Source organism: Dromaius novaehollandiae, chromosome W, assembly GCF_036370855.1.
Source record: "Dromaius novaehollandiae isolate bDroNov1 chromosome W, bDroNov1.hap1, whole genome shotgun sequence".
Taxonomy (NCBI): domain Eukaryota; kingdom Metazoa; phylum Chordata; class Aves; order Casuariiformes; family Dromaiidae; genus Dromaius; species Dromaius novaehollandiae.
Window position 1 is genome coordinate 40,542,093 of NC_088130.1, and position 21,474 is coordinate 40,563,566.

The 21,474-nt window shown below is 37.8% G+C and overlaps 1 protein-coding gene across 2 annotated transcripts in view; it reads right to left on the reverse strand.

The window, feature by feature from the left end:
• Positions 1-21,474, reverse strand: part of LOC135324222 (versican core protein-like) — a 114,958-nt gene that overhangs the window by 21,482 nt on the left and 72,002 nt on the right. For both annotated transcript variants that reach the window (XM_064499996.1, XM_064499997.1), the window contains exons 8-10: positions 8,382-13,913; positions 6,101-6,214; positions 5,087-5,200 (exon numbers count right to left, since the gene is read on the reverse strand). In XM_064499996.1, coding sequence (XP_064356066.1) covers positions 5,087-5,200; positions 6,101-6,214; positions 8,382-13,913 — 5,760 coding nt within the window. The remainder of the gene's footprint in view (positions 1-5,086; positions 5,201-6,100; positions 6,215-8,381; positions 13,914-21,474) is intronic.

The following is a 21,474-nucleotide window of genomic DNA, read 5'->3' on the forward strand; positions in this document are numbered from 1 at the left end:
CTGATTACTCCCTCTTCTATTTTCTGCAAGTTAAGCTGTAGAAAACTGTTTGTGCTTTGAGTAATCCCAAATATGAAAAAGGAATGTAATCTATACTATCAAGTTGTTAGTTTTTGATGTTTTCCCTCACTGTATTCTGCATTAGGTGCATGCTGCAGATACAGCTTTAATCTCTGGGATCTAGGCCATTTTAAAGTTTAGTCTGCCTTTGGCTTTCAAGAACATTTCTTTAACCACACAGTGCTGACTAACAGTGCTGTGTCCTTTGTGAAGGCACTTAAGATTTTATTATTCATCTTGTTTGGGGACCACCGCGTCCCACAGGAAACAAGTCAGATAACAAGCAGCTTTGCATGCCGAGAAAAGTCCTGGCCAGAAAGCAGTTTCAGGCTACTCTGATTAAGCCTCTACCGCTACGGCAGAAGTGCAAGATTTGAGGGAAGATCTGCTGAGTGGTATATGAGGGAGGCAGAGCGTGTGAAAACACAAGAGCTAAAAGACTGAGTTCAAAGAATGAGATATAATGGTCTAACTTTGAATCAGGAGTGTCAAAATATCTATTCTCAGCTTAAGACAGAGGATACCAAACTGGCATATGTACTTACACTTGATATACATGCACCCATGGTGTATGCACGACCCCTCCCAACCCAAAATGGCATATTGTTTTTCATGAGAAAAAAGAGGGATAGTTGAATACCTTCTTCTGCACCTGTTTATAGCCCAAAACTACAAGAAGAGGAAAGGACAGGGCTGAAGGCTATAAAAGACACAGGATTTTTGGAAGGGGAAGGGAGGATTTGGGGGGTTGAAGAGAAGAAAGCAAAAGGAAGGGTGAAAGGGAGAGTCCTGGCTCACCACCAGGGTGAATCAGGAGGCCAGAGGATGACAAATGCAAGCCAGGCAAATAAAAGTGTAGCAACGATCTCATCTCTGTTACACAGGTGGGAACAAGCTTTGATTTATCCTGAGCGTTTACATGTCCTACTACATTAACAAAGCTGAGACTCACACAAAGGTAAGGGCTCCATATGAGTATAAATTTTTAACAGCCTTTAGTGAAGAAGTAAAGTCTAATTGCAGGTGGGTGTAAATTTTCTGTGAGCAGAGTAGGTGTAAGGACTTACTGAATACAATATTCCATGTTCATCGTATACTTATCCTGGGAGGTAATCATAGCTTTATGTAAACTTATTCCAGAACACGATGGAAAGACTGAAACACTGCTTGTCTGCTTGTCATGTTTATGGCATTTTAAAAATTGTCTCACTAGTCTTAAGATTTATTACAATTTACAAGGTAATTTTCAGTGATGTGTGCAAAGAGTTACCCACACAGCTTCTGTTCTCTATAACTGAAATTGTAGATATATAATGTCTCTAAACACTACGTTAAAAAAAACAAAGTACCCTGCAGGTGTAATGCAGAGGTAGGTTCTGCTTTTTCAACAGCTGCAATAAGCTGCTAACAACAGGTCCCTTATCTTTAAACAAATCCTGTAAGAGGTTTAAAGAAGATAAAGAGTGAAACACAGATACTAGAACATAATGGGAGTCTTAGCTGTGAATTTTATCTGTGACTGTCTGGCTTCAGGTAATGAACAAATGTCAGAGATACATTAGCCCACACATCTTGAGGAGAAAACATTTCTCTGGTAAATATTCAAAAAATCCCTTCTCAGCTGAAAGACATCAGTTAGAGACCATCTGTTTTCAGAAGGCATCTTTGCACTGAGCCCTTCTCAAACGCTTCCATCCCAAGCTACCAAGCTCTGAGAACAAAGCGAATCAAATGAGACAGGAGTAATCATAAACATTTGAACAAAGAAAGTGGGTTATAAAAAACATTGTTCCTGATGATAATTAAAAAAATTGTTTTGCTTTGGGAATCTGGAAGACAAAACGGTTAGTTGTATTATCCCGAAGAGGCATGTCCACAAACAAACACATATGTGCCATTTTGGCACATAGTCCCATGCATGCAGCTGCATTTGGTAAACAGGCTAGTCAAGGAGTCTCTGCAGAAATCCTGCAGCACCGAAAGCCAAACCGTAAGTTTAACACACAAACACCATTCCTTGAAAGCAGGTAGACACCAGCTAGAACAGCAAGGAGAGAGAACGAAAAAGAAATGGAAACTCTAGCCAACCAAGGGAGGAAACAGAAGATATAAACAGGTGCTCATCCACCCAGTTTTCATAACGAACACTTCAGTAGCTTAGTCTAGAAACTGAAGTCCAGCTTGCAGTCTCTTTACAGTTTTGTTGTTACCTCTGTAACTATTCATGAAGTAAGGTACTCCTCATCACAAATATAGAGAGCCGAATACTGAAACAATAGTCACAGACTGACATATGGTCCTTAGGGACTAGTCTCTGTGATTAGTCCCACTGACTTGCAGAGAAGCTGTTGGTCCTCAGTGTGAGACAAGGTAGCAAATGAGCTTCCTCCCCTCTTTCCCCAAACATGGAGCTTGCAAAGCAAGAATTTAAGGATCAAAATTGGAAGGCTCTGAGCTCTGACTTCCTTCATTTGGACCCTCTGAAAGGTCGCTGCACAGCTTTTCACAGGGTAATGCCAATGGAATGACTGAGGAATCCCCTGGGAAAAGACTAGCCTCATGTCCTTCTTCAGCCTGCAGCCATCCTGTGAAAATCTTTTCTGGATATTTCTGCATTTAAAAAGTGACATGCAAGTGTCACCAAATGGTATGTAGAATATGCAACTGTACTTTCAAAAGACACATACAATAAGGAAAAGGAGGCATTTTCTAGCAGATGTACCCCACTCACCTTTAATTTAGTCTGAAGCAGAAATTATGCTGGTTTACTGAGCTACCAATTACATTTAAAGAGGAAACCCTTTGGTTGATCAATTTTTATTATCAGACAATTTTGGCTCTCTTCAGGAAAAGGTTCCTGGGCTCAGATTTTCTGCTGAACTGATTCCACCTTGCAAGAAAAATGGCTGTCAAGGAGCCAACTACAGCTCACTGATTCTCAGAATTTCTCTCTTTTATGCTAGGTTAGATCACCCTGCAGGCTGTTCTAACTTTTACCACCTGCCAATGTTCCTTGAAGGGCTTTAAATCACCCAAGTGCAGCCACACTGTCCTCCAATCATATCCTCTCCTAACACCGACCCTTGCTTAATCCCATGCGGATATCCTAGCTCAAACATCAGCTGAGAGAGTCCTTATTCTGCAAAAGTCTCGCGGGAGCTTTTTGGCTATATTCTGAACTCTATGTTTTCCTACAACAGTGTCTTGGGACCAGAATGTAAGAGAGTTGTCTCCTTTTTTGAGTTTCATTTTCAGAGGCAGTGTGCACTCACTGCTTCCATTCACTTCCATGACATTTTGAATATTCAGCACCATGTCTACTAAGCCCTCCAACTTTACTTTTTTTGAAGATCTCTAAAATAAATAATATATATTGGAGAAAAAAAAGAACAAGTAATGAAATATAATCTTAGTGTGCTCAACTCCACCTTTCCTGTGGCACTGAGGTACACATTTTGTCGTTCTGGCTGGTCTTTAAATCTAGTGAGGTCAGGCCTGATGCCTTGAAATAAAGCCTGCTTGCCAGACAACCGTGTCTGAATTGCCAACACAGTTTTATTTTGTCTGGTGGAATGGAAATTTGGCACTGAACACTTTTCCCAGGTCCCAAACCACTGCAGGACTTTAAGTGGAGGAAATTTAAATTCCAAAGCTGAGTGAGCAGGGCTCTGTTTCTGATTGACAAACTAGGAAATGTTCCCATTAACCACCTAAAATACACTCTCAGGTTGGTCATAAAAAGCAGCTTAAAGCTACCACGGTGCTCAGAGCCATTCGCTACTATGGATATGTTGAAATGAAAGAGAGGAGGAAGGGAGCGAGAACACTTTTTTCTTCTGTTGTGAAAACACAGTCAACTTGTAGTTCTGGAGAACAGATTCAGAAAGGCCTTTCAAACTGTAAGGTGAGCCAGATTACTATAAGAGTTAAACAGCGACAAGTGACAACTGCTGGAGCTAGTCAGCTTCCAGAGGTTTCAGCTCTAACAAACAAATCTCCACAGGTTGACCTGTAAGAGTTTGCAAACTGCCTTTCACTCATTCAGCTGATGATGAGAGACAAGCCTTAGAATAGTCAATGGTAACGAAACAACATCAGAATGTCTAGTTCATTGACCGTGATCAGATACTTTCAGTCCAGTATTCCTACTTTCAAGTGGTGCCTGTTCTAAGTGATAGGTCTTTCACACTGTTTACAGCTTTGTAAGACAGAAGCTCTGTCAGAAAATAACTCTGCTCCCTCTTGTTATAAACATCATTACAGGAATGAGAGAACATGGTTATATGTCTTCCCAGTAGTTTGCAAGCAAATATGAGCATGTTGTACGTCCCATGGAGCCACCTGGAAACTGTATTGCTGTAGATAGAGACCGAGCCTGCCCAAATAAGCCACACTAAGAAAAAGAAAGTACTAGTTCATATTTGGTACAGCAGTAATGTCGCTTCTAATCAATGTGGATGGAGTTTGCTCTCATCCATCTGCAAAAGATGGCAGAGATGTAACTTTAAACAAAAAGTCCTGAGCCACAAATCGTGAGAGTCTGACATACTCAGGTTTTATTAGCACTAAAAATTATAACCTCTCCTCATCACTGATGACCTCCCACAGATTTTGACAGTTTCTTTCATCCTCCCTTTTCTGTAGGAGGCTTTGCCTAGATTTTCCAGAAGGGTGTCAAAATGGAAGCAGATAGCTGTAGAAAGTTGGAAGAGCCTTAGCTAGCTGTTGGTATGCTCCCTCATAATGGAGAGTAGTTGTGCCTCTTCCATCATGGTACAGTCTAACTTTTTACGAATCTGCAGATTTCAGATACTGCAGAAAAGAGCCCTGATGGGAAGGTACCAACAGACTATATGCCCTGATATCCTCTGGAACTGCTAATACCATGCCAGGGTAGTGCTAGTGCTTTTATTGCTCTAGTGCTTTTACTGGTATTAGAGCTCTTGGAAAAGTTAACGGAGTTTTGCCTCTTCAATAATAACATACCTGAGATTTAGATCACCACAGATTAAAAAGTATGCCTTACCTCGTTCACAGAGAGCACCTATATAGCTTGGCAAACAGACACAAGTAAATGTATTGAGGCCATCTATACACGTGGCTCCATTCCGACATGGGTTAGACTGGCATTCATCAATATCTACAAAATAAATATAGAAGTGTTATTATAACCCACCCACCTCCTAGAAGGGAAATGTTCTTCATCTTTAGTCATAATTACTACTAGGTGCAATACAATCTGGAAAAATGAAGTATTGCAAAAGATCCAACAGAGTGGTTTTCTTTGCATAATTTTGATTTCACTATACACAACCTTCCACTCTCCTCACCAACAAATGAAATAGCAGTTCCCTCAGGAAAGTGATATTACTGATACTACAATTTTATACATATACACTCTTATATCCTGCACTGTGACTCCCAAGTTAATTTCTAAAATCTAGATCTTCATCTCATTGTGTAGCTGAGAAAGAAAGTCATACTGGGCAGAATGTAGTATTTTCCCTTTCCTGTGGAGAATTTGACTCCTCATTTGACTCCATGGCGTGTGACCAGAGCACAAAAAAAATCTTTGTATGTGACTCTGATCATATTTACAGTTTGCCTGAAAAAATATCAGCTGGTATTCAATGCTCAGCTTTCCAGTTATGTTTGGGACTAGGTTATTTTATCACCCTGTCGACTCATTACACAAAGCTTTTAAGGAACTATTCCAAATAATAATGCTTATTTGGCTTTATTTGACGCATTTATGAATTTAATTTCATGAATTCTAGGTCATTCTGTTTAGTTAATAATTTCTTTATGTGTGTGCATGTGTGTGCGCCTGTGTGTGCAACTTACAGGGAGAGAGAAAAGTGGTAAATGGACCTCCTTCATTTTATTGTTCTCTTCTTAAGTAAGGCCTGACTATAGAATTTTTCAAATGCCTAGGTATTTATCAACTTTAAAACACACCATTCCTTTTCCAAATTGCACATATGAAAACTTTATATTCTAATTAAGCTGTAGACAACAGATGTAGATGGCATCACCTTACCTAATTCACACTGCTCGCCATTGAAACCCGGCAAACATGTACAGATGTAAAATGAACCACGTGGATAGCAGGTACCACCGTTAAGGCAGGGATTACTTTTGCATGGATCTTGACCTGTTAAGCAAATAGAAGAATAAAATTTACTCTGTAGTCTTAAAGAACTGACGTGTTCTTGGATCTTTAGAAGAAATATATTTCTTCATTTCTGCTTTGACCTTGTAGGCTTTACTGTAGTTACAGAGACTATAATAACATCATAAAATACTATGAATAAAATAGTTCTGTAAAGCAGTAAAGCTTATTATTTTCAGGCATCATTATTTTCAACTTTAACAATAACATGATACATACTATGAACAAATATAAATCATTTTCAGGATTGTTGCATTGTTTTCACAGCACTTTGTACTATATTTGGCAGTCATGATATTCTACTGAGGATTTAGTTGGCGTGACATGACAATTATAGCTGAAAACAGTTAAAGATATGCAAAATGAATGGAAAATGCATTTTTTTGAACAAGGTTAGTTTATGTAGAATGACTGGGTACACAGAACATACATCTCTTTAACACACTAGCTGGCTGCTTTTATTTCATTTTGTTGTATTTAACCAATCAATGCCCACAAAGTCTTATTTTTCTGAAAGGATGCTTTAACAGAAACACATTTCCCAGTTGTCTATCTTTAAGACACACTTCAAGAAAACAAGTAAATGTACTACATACATTCGCAACTGCACTAAAACATTAAGATAAAAGCTTACCTGCTGTGAAATCATCTTTTAGCAGAGGAGTTATCATTTAAATGGCTTTTCCTTGCAGAGCTTTGATGCCTTCTAGTGATGTTTATTTCAACTGAGTTTAGACACTTAGATTATTGCATTTGATTTAATGAATAAGAGTAATCACTCACACAGATACGCAATAGATAGCCATTTCAAGTATCAGCTTTTCGGAGCTAGAGTAAAACCATGAAGTCATTCCCTCTGCGATACAAGAACAAAGTCCTGGCTTTATTTGAAAACTTACAAAGTGGCTAAGAAAGCTCTGTACCAAATTTCATTCAGACACATGAGAAAAGTTTAGACTGGTGGCTATGTTTTTGCAAGATGCTCTGACTATCCTTTAAGAAATACAAAATAAGTAGCATTCATTTACCGTTGCAAGTTAAACATCTAACGAAGCAGTCTTCTTAAAGTACACAAGTTCCCTATCTAGCCACTGGAAAGAAGCAGGTTCAGAAAATCCTGTCTGCATAAATTTGGGCATGTAATTAAGGGGACAGGACCTTGCTTTGGAGGGCTTTAAAGGAACCTGATCATCTCCATAAAACAGGGTACTTGTTTTATGACTGCTTCACTGAATGTCCATAATGCAGGGATATGTTAAGGACTTAAGTATATTTATTGTGGGTTTATTGCCTGCTGATCCTCCTAAGGACTGGATATTTCCCCAATAAATATTTTATAATTGACAGCTACCTGGATAATTGGAGGCTGAATAATAAAAAACCCACAATATCAAGCTACTTCAGTTCTTTCCTCAGCTATATCTAGATAAATTATCAATTGAAACCACACTACTCAAACTGATTTTACAGTATCATCTGTGCATTTTGTGAAATGGTGCCTAATAACTGTCACATAAACTGAAATATTGTGGCAAATGATGTCTAACAAAAAGATCTGTAATTTATGTGAGTCGGACACTGCATCAAACAGTTAAATTGCAGACAGCTGACTTTGTGGAGCCTCAGTTTTCTCTTCATCTGGAACATAATCTTGTAGATTGAAAGTAGGTCATTTTTGTAGAAAATTCTGATGCTATCTAAAAGGCACACTAGATCTACTCTCCAAGTCAATCGCAATATGTTATAAAAAAACTACTTATAAATCAATTGTATATGTGCATGCTATCATGCTAACACAGAAAACCTATCAGATAAAATGATTATATCTATCCCCATTATAAATTTGAAAGTTAAGTAATTATAGCTGAATTCTTTACCACAGTCAATGTTACCTTCCAGCCTTTTAGAACTGGCTGGTCACCTTAAGCCTGATCCAGAGCTCCATGGTGCAAACACGCAAGAAGTCACTGAGCTTGGGTTCCAGTCTCCCCATTCTCCTTAATTTTGTACACAATCATGCTGATTTAAAAGCCTGAGGCTCATGAGTTTCGATGTATTTCAATGGTGCTTCAATTGTCATACCTCTTATCAGAGTTAAGACAAACATATACAAGTATCAAAACAAACATTGATCAAATTTGGAAGTTACCTGGTATTTGCACTGCTGTGCCTTCAACTGAACCCACACTGGTGCCAATCTGGAAATCTGATCCATTAGTGACTTCAGGAAGGGAAAAGGAAGAAGTTACAAGTTCAACTGTGTTTAGCTCCTCAGAGCTTATTGTTGTCTGTTTACTCTGATAAGGATTGTTTCCAGAGGCTGTATTGTTTGTTGCAATGTTAGAAGAAATTGTTGTGGTCTCCTCTTGCACAAAGAAAGCTGATTGTGTTTCCATACTCCTATGCAGCGGTTGGGAAGATGAAGTTAGCATTGTAACTGCTTCCTGTTCAGGTTTAAATCCTCTATCTCCTATGCTATCAGGTGAACCCAAAACAGGTGTGGAAAAAAGCCGTGGAATTTCTCTCTCATTACTGGTGTCATCTTCTTGACTAGGCTCTTTCGCTCTCTCTGAAGAAGTTTCAACTTTTATTGTGCTAACTTTGGGAACATCTGTGCTCACTATTTCTCCAAAACTCAAAAAAGCAGTAGGGAAGACATGTATTGATGGAGAATCTCCAGAAACAGTAGCTTCTTCCTCAACAACCAAATCAGTTACAGAAGTCTCTGTCTCCTCTGTCTTGTCTGTTACAAGTCTACCAAAATGAGGAGTACTTTCAGTAGTTGTGCTTTCTGATTCAGGCTCAGGAGAAAATTCTAGTAGAGACACTGTTTTATCAAGAAACTCTGTAGTGGGTGGTTTATATGTTGCTGCAATATCAGAATTAACCTCTTTGAAGGTTTGCTCTGATGAATGATTGGACTGATCTGAATCCTTTGATGACAAAGTACTTGGAATGATGACTTCGGGATATTCAGATACTCCATTAACTAACTGAACAGTTACCGAGGATTTAGGAGTTTGAGGTTCAGAATAAAATCTCACTGAACCTGTTTCTTCAGATTCTGTTGATGGTTTTTTTGTGTCTATATAAACCGTGGGATGTTTTTCTTCGTTCTTGCTGGATGACACCGTTATGTGTGGGGATGTATGCTGTGTGGTGAAAATACTTACATCAAGCACGTTGGTTGTCAAAGCCTGTTCTGTCTCAGTAGTTAAATCAGGTCTAAGTGAAGGAATGACAGGCTTCTTATCATCCAGTTCTTCTTGGCCCATTCCAGAAGTACCAGAGATGGAGATGATTTCACTTCGATCTGCTATTACTTGGTTGTTTGCTGAAGTATTCAGCTCATAGGTGTCTTCTGTTGTGCTTGCCAGTGTGACATGTTTAGTCACAAATTCAGTTTCTTTAGATTCATGAGGCACATGAGGGCTTGCCAGCGATGGTACTGTTGGAAGGAAAACGCCCAGTTCAGAGAGTTCGGTAGTGACGAAAGTTTCTGTTGTAAACTCCATGGCATCCCCTGAACCCAAATCCTTGTCATTTGATTTTAGTCTGTGCTCAGCTGTTACTGATTCACTGTTTAGTGGCTGACTGGAAGTAGTCAAGGAAAGACCATCACCAGATCCAAGTGACTTCTCTTTGTTTAGGGAAAAATTAGGTGTTGAATCATATTTGTCCATTTCAACTTTCATGCTATCATCACTGCTATATGTTGATTGTATGGCAGGATTTGCCACTGTCTGCACGCTTATAATATCTTCAGGCATTGATGTGGAGTGATCCATGTCTATAATTGTTGTTTCTTCTGATGTGATTTCAAGTCGTTCTTCAATTAGTGTAATATCACCATAAACTGAAACATTCAGTACAACATTTCTTTTATCACTGAATACTGGAATATTTTTCTCATATATCCCATTATCACTTGTTAGTTCTTCTGATGTAGTTGTCCTTGACTGAGCAGCAGTTGGATTTGTCACAATCTCTTTTTCTTCTGTAATGAGGGGCGATAATGCTGTGATCACAGTCTGTGATCCACCTGTTGATGCCTCTGTTGCCATAACTTCAGAATAAACTTCTCCAGGAATGCTAGATGAAGGATTTAGTTCTACTCTCACCATAGGGGGAGTTGACAAATGGGTAAATGTATCAGGAGAAAATGAATCCGAAACGTCAGCCCAGCCAGATCCTTCTCCAGAGCTTTCAGGTAATACTCTGCTTGCCAATTTTGTTGTTGATGTTATGAGTGATTCTTCTGTTTCAAGACTAGGAGTTCCACTGATTAATATAGAAGCAGGAGTCACACCATCTCTAATCAGCAAATGTGTAGTTTCATCTTGAGAAACAGCTCTAGAAGTAGTTGTTGTCCTATATGTTTCATTTTCTCCTCTCCTGAAGTTAGTTTCTCTAGTGTGAGGTTCTTCAGTCACAACAAAATACTGTTTGATTTCTTTTACCTCTTTAGAGCTGAAGCTCTTGGAACTCTCTTCTGTTAAAGCTGGGGAACTGGTGACCATTGAGTCTGTTGTTTCTGAAATCAGCTCTTTTACAGCACTTGTAATTTCCTCATTAACTTCAACATTTGATTCAGTGCTTCCTCTTTCAAAGTCTTGTGCCTTGTCAGTTGAAAGTTTGGATCCCACAATCGCAGGAAGAAAAGTCTGGGGACTTAGAGTACTTGTGATATCTTTGACAGCCAATGGCACTATAGAAGGAATAACAGTAAGGTCATCTCCTGATCCTTCTCCTGAAAATAACAGATCACCAGTGATCTCATCATTTGTTAGCTCATCTTCTTTAGGTGTCAGGAGTGATCTGGGAATATCTTCAGTAGGGAAAACTTTTTGTCCCAAATCATTTTCACCTTCTGTATCTGTAGCTGAAGAGCTTATGTATTTGCTTTCAAACTTTACAGACTCAGTTACCCTATCATCATTAAATGGCAAAGATATGTTTTTAACAGATTCAGTTTCTAATTTCTTTTCTCCTGAATATGGCCCTTCTGTGGGAATATTTAAAAATTCTAGATGTCCAGGTGCAGACTGTGTACTTTTAAAGAATGGGTCTTTTGTTGTTTCTTCAGAAGACTCTGTAGCTTTTGGTGAGACTGGCCTATTCTCCCCAGAATGTGTATCTTCCTCTAAAGGGAGTTGTGTAGTAAAAGCTGTCATTGTCACTTCATCCACTGTTTTCTCTTCCATTTTTATGTCAGTTACAATTCTCATTGTGGTTACTTCATGTTCAGTACTTGCGACTAACTCATCAGGTTCGGTAGTGAAGGCATAATCTACAGACGGCATGCTAGTAACTTCTTTGTCATAATTCTCTCGTATATCTGGTCTCCTAGCTGGTGAAACCGTTGTTTTTGTAAATGATTCAGTGACAGTCTCTGCTTCTCCTGATCCCTGATCAGTAAATGAGAAATGAGTTACAAGTATTTTTTCAGTAGGTCCATTAGATATTAGTTTTGTGGTACTGCTGTCACCTTTAAATTCTTCTCCAGAGCCAAGCTCAATTAGGAGAATTTTGCCTAAAGATGCAGTTGAATAACCATCTTTTTCATTTTTGCTTTCTGTAGTTTCAGATACTGCTTTCATACTGCCAATACCATGTGTCACCATGATGTCAGGAGGGGTGTTTTTAACCACAGATTCTGGAGATGATGTGACCTCACCTGTTTGTAAATATTTAGTTTTAACTCCTGGTGTAACATGAGATGTCACCTCTTTTCTAGAACCAGGACTAGATTTTACTTGAGAAGGAACTGTATAAGTTGCTTCTGTTTCCTGTTTTTGTTCTCCTGGATTTTCTGTACTAAAAATATGCTGGGACATCTGACTTACTACTCCAGCTTCCTTCATCAAGTCATCTGACCCAGTACTTAAAACTGATATCGCTAATTTATCATTTCTTGTATGTTCTTCATATTCTACAGTTGTGTTCTTCAGTGAAGTATCTATGCTGAAAACTTTTCCTTCCTGCTTTTCTGTTTGTGTTTCAGTCACAGACCTTGATGGAACTGAAGTCAAAGTAGCAGACTCAATGATAATATCTATATCTCCAGAACCTGAATCAATAAATGGGGAGTCAGTACTTACCACTTTTCTTGTGGGACCCCCTGAAAATATGTCTGATGGTTCTTCTGCTGATCCTTCATTTATGAAAAGCCTCTTCTTTTTCAAGAGAGGAATGGTGGTAACATTTTTAATTTCAGAAGGTACAGTATTTGTCACTGGTATTGTTTCTCTGAGAGTGGTGGCTTCCTGACTTGCAGTTCTGACTTCATTAGTAGTGCTTTCAAGTTCATTCAAATCTGATTTTCCCTCTGCAGCAGAAGTTGAATTTTCCTTGGCTGAATAAACAGTGGTCTGTATTTCTTTTTCATCTTCAGTTTCATCTTCAGTTACTATAGAGCTTGCAACTACTTTTTCTGTAATAAACTCAGGCATAGATTTGGTGGGAACAGTTACTCCAGAACTTTGATCAAAAGCAGAATAAAGACTACTTGTTCCTCTAGCCAAAGAAGAGCTGATTCCTGAAACTGTTACAGAATTTTTTGTTGGCAGTAGTGTGCCAGAGCCCAAAGAAATATCTTGCACAGAAAGTTTTTCAGTTACTGCTGTTTCCATTGTCATTGCTGAAGTTACAGTGATATCTTCTTCTACATCTCCAGAGCCTTCAGTAACTATAAATGAAGAAGCACTCATCTCGGGCCTTTCTGTATGATTTCTCATTTCCAGAAGGCCTTCAACTGGGAACTGTGTATCAAGTTTAACAGTTGATTTATAATGATCTTCCGGAGCAAAGGTACCCTCTTCTGGAATAAGGTTTTTCACACCTATGCCTACAGTAGCAGTATCAAAAACTGCATCTAGAGCAGCAGTTACAGCAGAACTTTCCACTGTAACTGCATTAGGAGCAGAAGTTATACCTGAATTTTTTTCATCATCTTCCTTTCTTGGTATTGTTACAATTTCTGAGAATACAGAACTAGACAAATCAGATTCAGTGGAGCCATCTCCAGAAGATTCACTAGTAACCAAAAGCAAGTTTTTTGTGTCTTTAGTAGAGCTGTCCTCTGTTCCGTGCCATGTTACAGTCACTTTAGTTTTTTGTGGAGACTGCTCATATGAAGAAGTAATCTCTACTGATTTATCTGTTGTGGCAGCTTCTGACTCACCACTATATACAGGTTCTAACATTGCAACATCTGCTGTTGGTTGTGTAACTTCAAACGTCCCTATTATTTCTCCAGCTTTGCTTGGTTGCTTTGTACCAGAAGCTTCAGTTTCAGACATTATAAATGTGTTTGTTTCATTGATTTGTGAAAAGGTTACATTTTTGGAATGTGCAACACTTTCAATTTGGTCGCTTCTGGCTTCCTCAGCTTTTGTGCTTTTAGGTGCATTTGTCACCTGTTGTTTTCCATTGATGAACTGCAAAGCTGGAGGAGTTGTAACATCGGTAGTATTTTCACAGTCTTCCTCCTCTTCAAATTCTATAAAGTTTGGAAAGAAAGGATCCAGTATATAGGATCCAATATATTCAGATGAATCCTGCACAGGGTCTGAAGTACAGGGTTCAGTCTGAGGTGATTCTGCATCAATGTGGGGTTCATCTATTGCATGGGGAAGCATGTGGCCATTGAGCAGATCCAAAAATTCGTTCACCGGATGATCTGCAAAAAAAAAAAAGCTTTTCATAATCCCTAAGTGACAGAGATGGTCGCGCATTACAGTAGATATATGTAGTACAAACCATCTACTGGAACAAAAAACAACAAAAAATTCAAAACGAAATATATCAAATGAAACAATGTTTTTCTATTGACACTGTGTTAAAGGCTGCTACAGTACTTGACATTCCAGTCGAAGCATTTGTGTATATTAAAAGCATTGATTATGTAATACTATCGATTGCCACATGTGTGTTTAGTCCCAAAACCAGATCTGAGCTAACTTATCCTATACTATTCAGCAGAGCTAAGAAATGCACAAGATGAAAACCATTCTTAGCCCAAACACTGATCCCAATGCGCAGCAACTGCTCCTATGGATCTGTGGCACTAGCTAACTTTTACTAAAAATTGACCTTAGACAAGAGTTTAAAACAAAATAGGATGTACAGAACATAGCTCTGCAGCTCCATTTATCCTCAGTATAGTCTAAGTCAAATAACAAGTAACACCATCAAAACTCCATCAACTGCTTGATTCTTTATTCTTGGACTCTAGGGCAGGAAATAAAGCCTAACTTCCAGAGGTGTTGCAATTTGGCATTCTGAATGACGAAGCAAATAAGAAAAATATTCTGGATACAAAAATGAACCATCATCCAGACAGTAACACAAACAAAGCCCAGTTATTTTTCTCTGCTTATCGCTCACTCGAATTATTCACACACACCCGTATACTATAAACCTCTCATTTTTTTTCCTAGGTAGCCAAACAGATAGAAAGGAGGGAGAAAGTTCTAAGCAGACAAGGTTTTAGTTGCAAAGCCCTCATGAATTCCTGTAACATTTATGATCCCAAATTCCACAGACATTTTTAAGTACTCCTTCTCAGCATAAACATTACTGCAAACTCTCTGTTCTATATAATGTATGCTACCCTCCGAAAAAAAAAGTTTTAACTGACTCAAAAAAAACCCTAACTTTCAGGCTTTCATTGATACAAGGCTCAACCTACTGACTTGAAGCTGGAAATTTTGTCGTGAAATCTTATTCCATAAATGTATCTTGCTTGTGAGTATATGTTTACAACCATTTTGTCCAAAGCAAATTTATTCTCAGCTGGTATAAACTGATGTAACCAATGAAGCTCTGCCTACATCTACCAGTAGAGGATCTAAACCAACACAGACTACCTCTCTCTTAGAGCATTGTCAGCAACAGTTGCTCCCCACAAAATACTTTCAGGTATTCTGTCATACACACTAGATGATGGAGTACAGTGTATAACTAAATTTTCCTCATTAAAACTATTTACAATATGTAAAAAAAATGAATATATGACAGGTAAAATATTTCATTAGTTAGAGGTAATTCTGCTAAATATGAGCATCATTTAACCTGTAGGACTACTGAGCCCTCAAAGATATAGTAATCAGGTGATCACTCTGGAAAAGAATGTATTAAATCATATTAAACTGATGCATAACCTTGTGAGAGGCTTGTGATTCTTCTGATGTCTTTTTGTGCACACAAATTGACGACGAATTGACTGGAAAAGGTTACTACATCTCTATTGAAAATTAATGTTCTAATATCTCATCCTGTGTTTACAGTTAAACTTATGAAGTATTTACTGAGTCTTCAGTGTGATGCACTTCCAGCTGAAGGGTAAATGGAGACTTCAGGTCTGTTTTACCAAGAACATGCAGTAAGGATGCCATGAATCTGAGGCGCTGATTTAATTATCAAACAACTTGTGAAAAATTAAGATCCATAACAGCTCTACAGAGAATTAATCATCTTCAGTGTTGTGTATTTCCACTAAAATAATCAGAAAGAGTAGTTTTGATTTTTTTGTGCAAGCCAGAGGTACAGAACTAAGCTCAGTGTTCCCAGAGCAAGGAAAAAAAGGTTGCTTTATACCTCTTTTCTGCCTCAGCTATTATGTATTGCCCCAATGAAGTCTGGTGTTTACCTCGTCCTGCATTATGACAGCTCTATTAGATAACTACAGAATTGAAACTCCTCCTTTCCCCCTGACATAGACTAGTGTTCTTTTATTCAGTGGTTGTAGAGAGAGAATTTCACCCTGTTCTTTCCTCCAGTAGCTTTGAAATATTTACAGAGGCTGCATGCTGCCACAGGAAAAATACAGCTTCTGCAGCTGTTCATTTGATTTTTCCCAGATCTACCTTACCTTTCAAATTTTGCTCAGGCAGAAAAGCAAGAATTTAGCTATTTGTCCAAGATTTGCAATCTGACACAGAGACACATGTCGACAACTGAGCAATAAAGTCACTTTCAGAATCCACAAATTTTAGCGAACAGCAATTCTGGTCTATATATTTAGAGGTTATTCTTTCACAAAAATGGAAGTGCTAATCAACACAGGTTTGTACACTGTCTTTTCAAGACTGTGAATGCAAAAAATACAACGGAACTAGATACACAAATGAGCAAATGGCAAATTCGACCTGGTAGGAATAGGCAGAAATGACCTGGTATATAGACTAAATGGAATAAGCATTAATTATGATTTTCATGATTGTCTGCACAAAGTATATAGCATCCTTTTGCACACAACTATATATAAAATTTTTTAAAAACCTGGGTGGAACTGGATAGGCTGTAATTTGGAGGAGGGTACCATGACTAACAAGTTCTGACCAGTGTATTATTTTTGTAGCAGTGCACACCTGGGAGTCCCTCAAATTACTAGCTCACGCTAAATCATTTATGGTAGGTAATAAATTTAATGAACAACATCTGTTCCAAATTCACCTAGAAGACATAGACAAAATCTTACATACGCAAAGATCTCTATCAGATCTTGCTTTTACTTTGTTCGCTTTTTCAAGATCTCACATGCCGCAAAGATCCACATAAAAGAACCTTAGCTAAAGGTATGATATTGCAACAATAAACTGTCAGGAGTCTCTTTCATTAAATACTAAGCATTTCTGTTTTGTTTGTTTGTTTCAAGAGCAAAATAACCAGCTTTTAAGAAGACAGTAATACACTGAATCCTGCTCAATTCTTTCTAGTAAAAATTTCTCCACTCTAGAACTTTGATTATTCAGTGTTAGCAAGCCAAGTTGCCAATATTCAGCATTATTAACTACAGTAAATTCTCTAAAACCTAGAGATGGCCAATAATCTATCTAATAATACAGCTCATGTAACATATAACCTTGTTCTCTAAGAATAAGCAAGACACGGAGATGAAAACCTGAATTCTATCGTAAAATATGAATTTAGGAGGGAGAAGTCTTATCTATTAAACTGGTTTGTTAGACCCTTAGGGCAGACACACAAACATCTGTAAACTGGCTAGGTAGAGCTGACGTGTTGCCAATTTTTATGTTCGTGTCCATTTCAGCTGAAATGCCCTGTGCAGGGAAAGCCATACAGATATGAACTTTTTCATGGGAGACAAAGTGAGGATTTTAAGGGAAAGGAATTTGGCTCTAAAGTATTTTTATAAATAGTTCACACATTGCCATGACAAGCGAGCCAAAAAAGAGCACTTATTCAAAGAGGGGCTTTCTTGATATAATTTCTAGAAAAAGAAATTAAAAAGAAGTAGCTAAAAGGTTGTAAAAACAAGGTTGGCAGTTCAGACTGCCAACAGTCCTAGAGCAGATTTATCAGTAAAGCCTTTCATTGAGGAAAGTGAAGAGGTACGCAGTGGATACAGAGTTGGAATAGATAGGTGGATGAGTTGTATCTGCAGCCTAGAGTATTTCTTAACCCATTTAATATGTATAGAAGTTTTAAATTACCTTTCTAGAAAAGATTTTTAATATTTTACAAAGAATCCTGAAATCCTTTTCTAAAATCATATTCTGGAGGTCAGGCGGTAAAAAGCATTTTCTCTACCAAAAGCCTTCAGATAAGCAGCTGAAGAAGAATGAATAGAGAACTAAACAAAAAACAAATCCTGATGCTTTCTAAACTTGCAAAAGAATGAATGATATCATTCAGAAGACTTGTGGATTTAGCACACTTTTGCAAAGTCTCATTCATAATGGGACAGTTAACATCCAAGCTGAAATGCTGCAAATAACAGAATTCCACCTGTAGATTCCTGCAGTTTGCCCAATGTTTGTGAGAAATAATATTGTTCAGTCTTTTGTAAATGGACTGGAGGTCAGATAAACCCATGAATTACACTGAAAGATTCACAAACTGCTTCATGGATTTTGAATCAGGGCCTGTATTTTGTTTGGAGAGGAGAGGAGAGGATTTATAAGAACACTATTTTGGACTCTCTGTGTCTTCAAAGTGTGAGTTTCGTTCCATAGTGTGACACCATCACAAACTGCATAATGTTACACTATCAAGAACTCATTACCACATAACAGGCTAGCATGAAAAAACAAAATAGCTTGAATTATTCAAATTTCTTCCTGTGCATGATGACCAGAAAATTTTGATTTTGGCTTCAACAGATTTATATCAGGGTGAATTTATTTCATAGTATGATTAAAATATCATTAAAATATTGCGTGTATGGGTCTGCATCAAGTTTCTGTAAATGTGACATTCAGTGACTGTGAAAAGAGCTTATGTCATAACTTAATTGCAACAAGAATCAAAAATGTGTGGCTCAGAAGGAAAAGCAATAAACAAGTTAGTTTAATGTAAAAAGTGGGGAAAACCTGTTTTTTTCTCGAGTATGCTTGTTAACTACAGTCATGTTAAATGACTTCATTTCTTCTGCTCAGATATGTATTTTGCATTTATTTTTAGATGCACTGAGTGCCTCGTCAGCACATATTTCACCAATATCAGGACTGGATGGACTCTACTACACAAGGGCCATGCAGTGAAATGGCTTCTCCTCTGTTACGTGATCAAGCACATGAACCCTGATCTGTAGTGCCACTGCAGAAGAGGGCTTCAGCCCCCTTTGCCCATCCTTCCACAAATGAACCTCCCTATTTTTTTTAAACATCCCTTCATGTACTTCATGTTTGTATCTGTGATTAGTTTGGTTCAAAATCTTTAACAAGAATCTAACCTAGATTTCAGCCCACTGATATCTAACTGTCCCACATGCTTTTGTAGTTAAACTAAAATAACCATAGATTGAAGAAAAAACATCTCACACACATTATTTCAAAACAACCAACCCTCATCATCATTTCGGGACTGTACTTTTTTGTTCTTTAAAATACTCATGGTTGATTGATCATTCAGGACTCTAGCCCAGTGACTTTGGCTAAAAATTTCACATGAGATGAAAATGGGAAATTCACTAAAAACAAAATCACAGTCACATTGAGTCTCTGCACTTCTTCTGATGTGTGTTTTGGTTCATGACTCCTCTGTGTTACAGTCGGTCTGTGCAGTACGATGACCATCATCTACTGTAGAAGACTCCACCACATATACCATAAAACAGTTATACTCCCTAGTAACAGCCTTAAATGTCACCTCCCATTGATCAGATGCTCTGAGACCAAAGTCTGATGTGTCTGAGACAAGGAGCATGGGACAAGTAAAATTGTAATAGCTCTCAGTTGGCACAACATTTTAGTTCATCAGCTAGACATGGAAGAACAGATCATCAGCTTAGGTAAGCCATTATATTACAGCTCAAGTCAGATGTCTCAGACTTCATACCAGCTATTGGTCAGGCCTTTTAATCTTCCTAAACAATTATTCTGAGAAAGGGAATGCAGACCCAAATTTTAAAACTATGCTATGAAAACCACACTAACAACAAAGAGGACAGATGGAGGCAGATGCATAAATCAGTATATACTACATTTTTGTATATTCACAGATTCAGGACAAACCTCTAGTCCAATCTGACATATAACATGGATCACAGAATTTGTCTGAGTGCAACACCGTGCTGTGGATTGAAGCTACTTTGAAAAGCTGATCCAAACAGAAAATCAACAGAATACTTTACTCAACATGCACATTGTATACGATTAAGACTCTATTTATCATGTAGACTAATGGCTTTAATCTGTTGTCTCAAAATCCCTGCACATTTGTGGGACTCTCCTGACAGGCTCACAAAAGTGAACTATCAAGAGCGAGCATACTATCAGCAGAATTAAATTCACTCAATAGGTGTATCCACTTCATCTGGAAAATATTTAGGAGTCCTCAAACTAAAAAAGGTTCAAAATGAATTATTTAAACTGTATAAAAGTTCAGTGAAGCCTTGTATCTGGACTACGATCTTGCATGAGGAAAGACTTAAGCAGCTTTATGTCACTTTTCAGCTCTCCTGAACTTCAGCTCTGCCAGGGACAAGCTTGGCAGCATGGGCTAATTCAAGCAGTTTTATGACTATAGCTTGCTGAAACTCTTCCAGTTAAACGAAACTCTAACAATTCCATGGGACTATGTCAGCCTTAACTAATGTTTTGTTTTAAAAGCATACTAAAGAAGTGAAGAAGCAATCTGACAAAATGGCCCTCATTCATAGAAAAAAATTATTTCAATTTTTTTTGTTTCAGAAAACTTTACATTTAGAATGTTTTTTTCCATAAAAATGCTAAGTTTAAATTGGAACAGAATGCTTCAATTTACAGAACTAAAACATTCTGATAACATCTTTTGGGCCATTTTGTTTCACAGGGAAGGGACTTTTTTCATTGTTCTTTTCATCTCAATTCAAAGGAAATAAGATTTTGAAATACAGACATTTCCTGCTGAAGGAAAATTCCAAGTGTCAGCCTTCAGTACTTGCAATTCCTCTAACTTGTGCCATCTTGTAATATCATTAACCTACCTAAGCACGGTCAAAGTGCAACAGTGCTTCAGGCATACCCCATTTCCCCTGTCAGGAAAAGGTGGGAATAGTGCCAAGGATCTGGTCTAAGGTGTTAAAGAAACATGGCTACTACTATACACACCTAAGTAAAAGATAATAAACAAATGTCTAGAAATAATTAAATTTTTGATCATTTCAATCTTTCTACCTCACATTAACATGACTAGTATGTATGATGAGGTCTAGTAAAATCCAGTTCTTGACTACTGTTCAGTCTAAGTAAACAAAAGGTTTCATTTAGTTCATTTAAAAATATTCCCCAGCTGGATGTATACTTCTATAAGTTTTGCTAACTTTGTCCACCTTTAGAAACATTTAAGGATGCAGTGCATGTTTCAATAGGTGTTTTTTTAACCTTCTAAATTTAATCAAAATTCATATTTTGTTCTCCCACTGACAGTTGAAAGAGAAGTTTCCACTATTAAATCTCATCAACAGTTTAAAAAAAAAAAAAAAAAGGAACAAATCAAATATAGATTGACCTTGAAATGCACAACTGCTCTAAAGTAAATTTTTGGAAGACAACATTTGAAAAGAAGAATTTTTGCACAGCTGGCTGGGAAGAAGTTGAAAGTAGTTCAAGGTGGGTGGTCAGTCTTGCCTATTCACATTCACGTAACCAGTGTGCTTTCCCATATTTGGGTGTCTGTATTACCATGCAAGATAGAGCCCTGTTTAAAACCTGGGTATCAATGGTTGGAACTGCAGCCTTTTTACAATTGTATCATTCCCACAAGGTCCAGCTTGTCAGAATTGTTGGCTATGA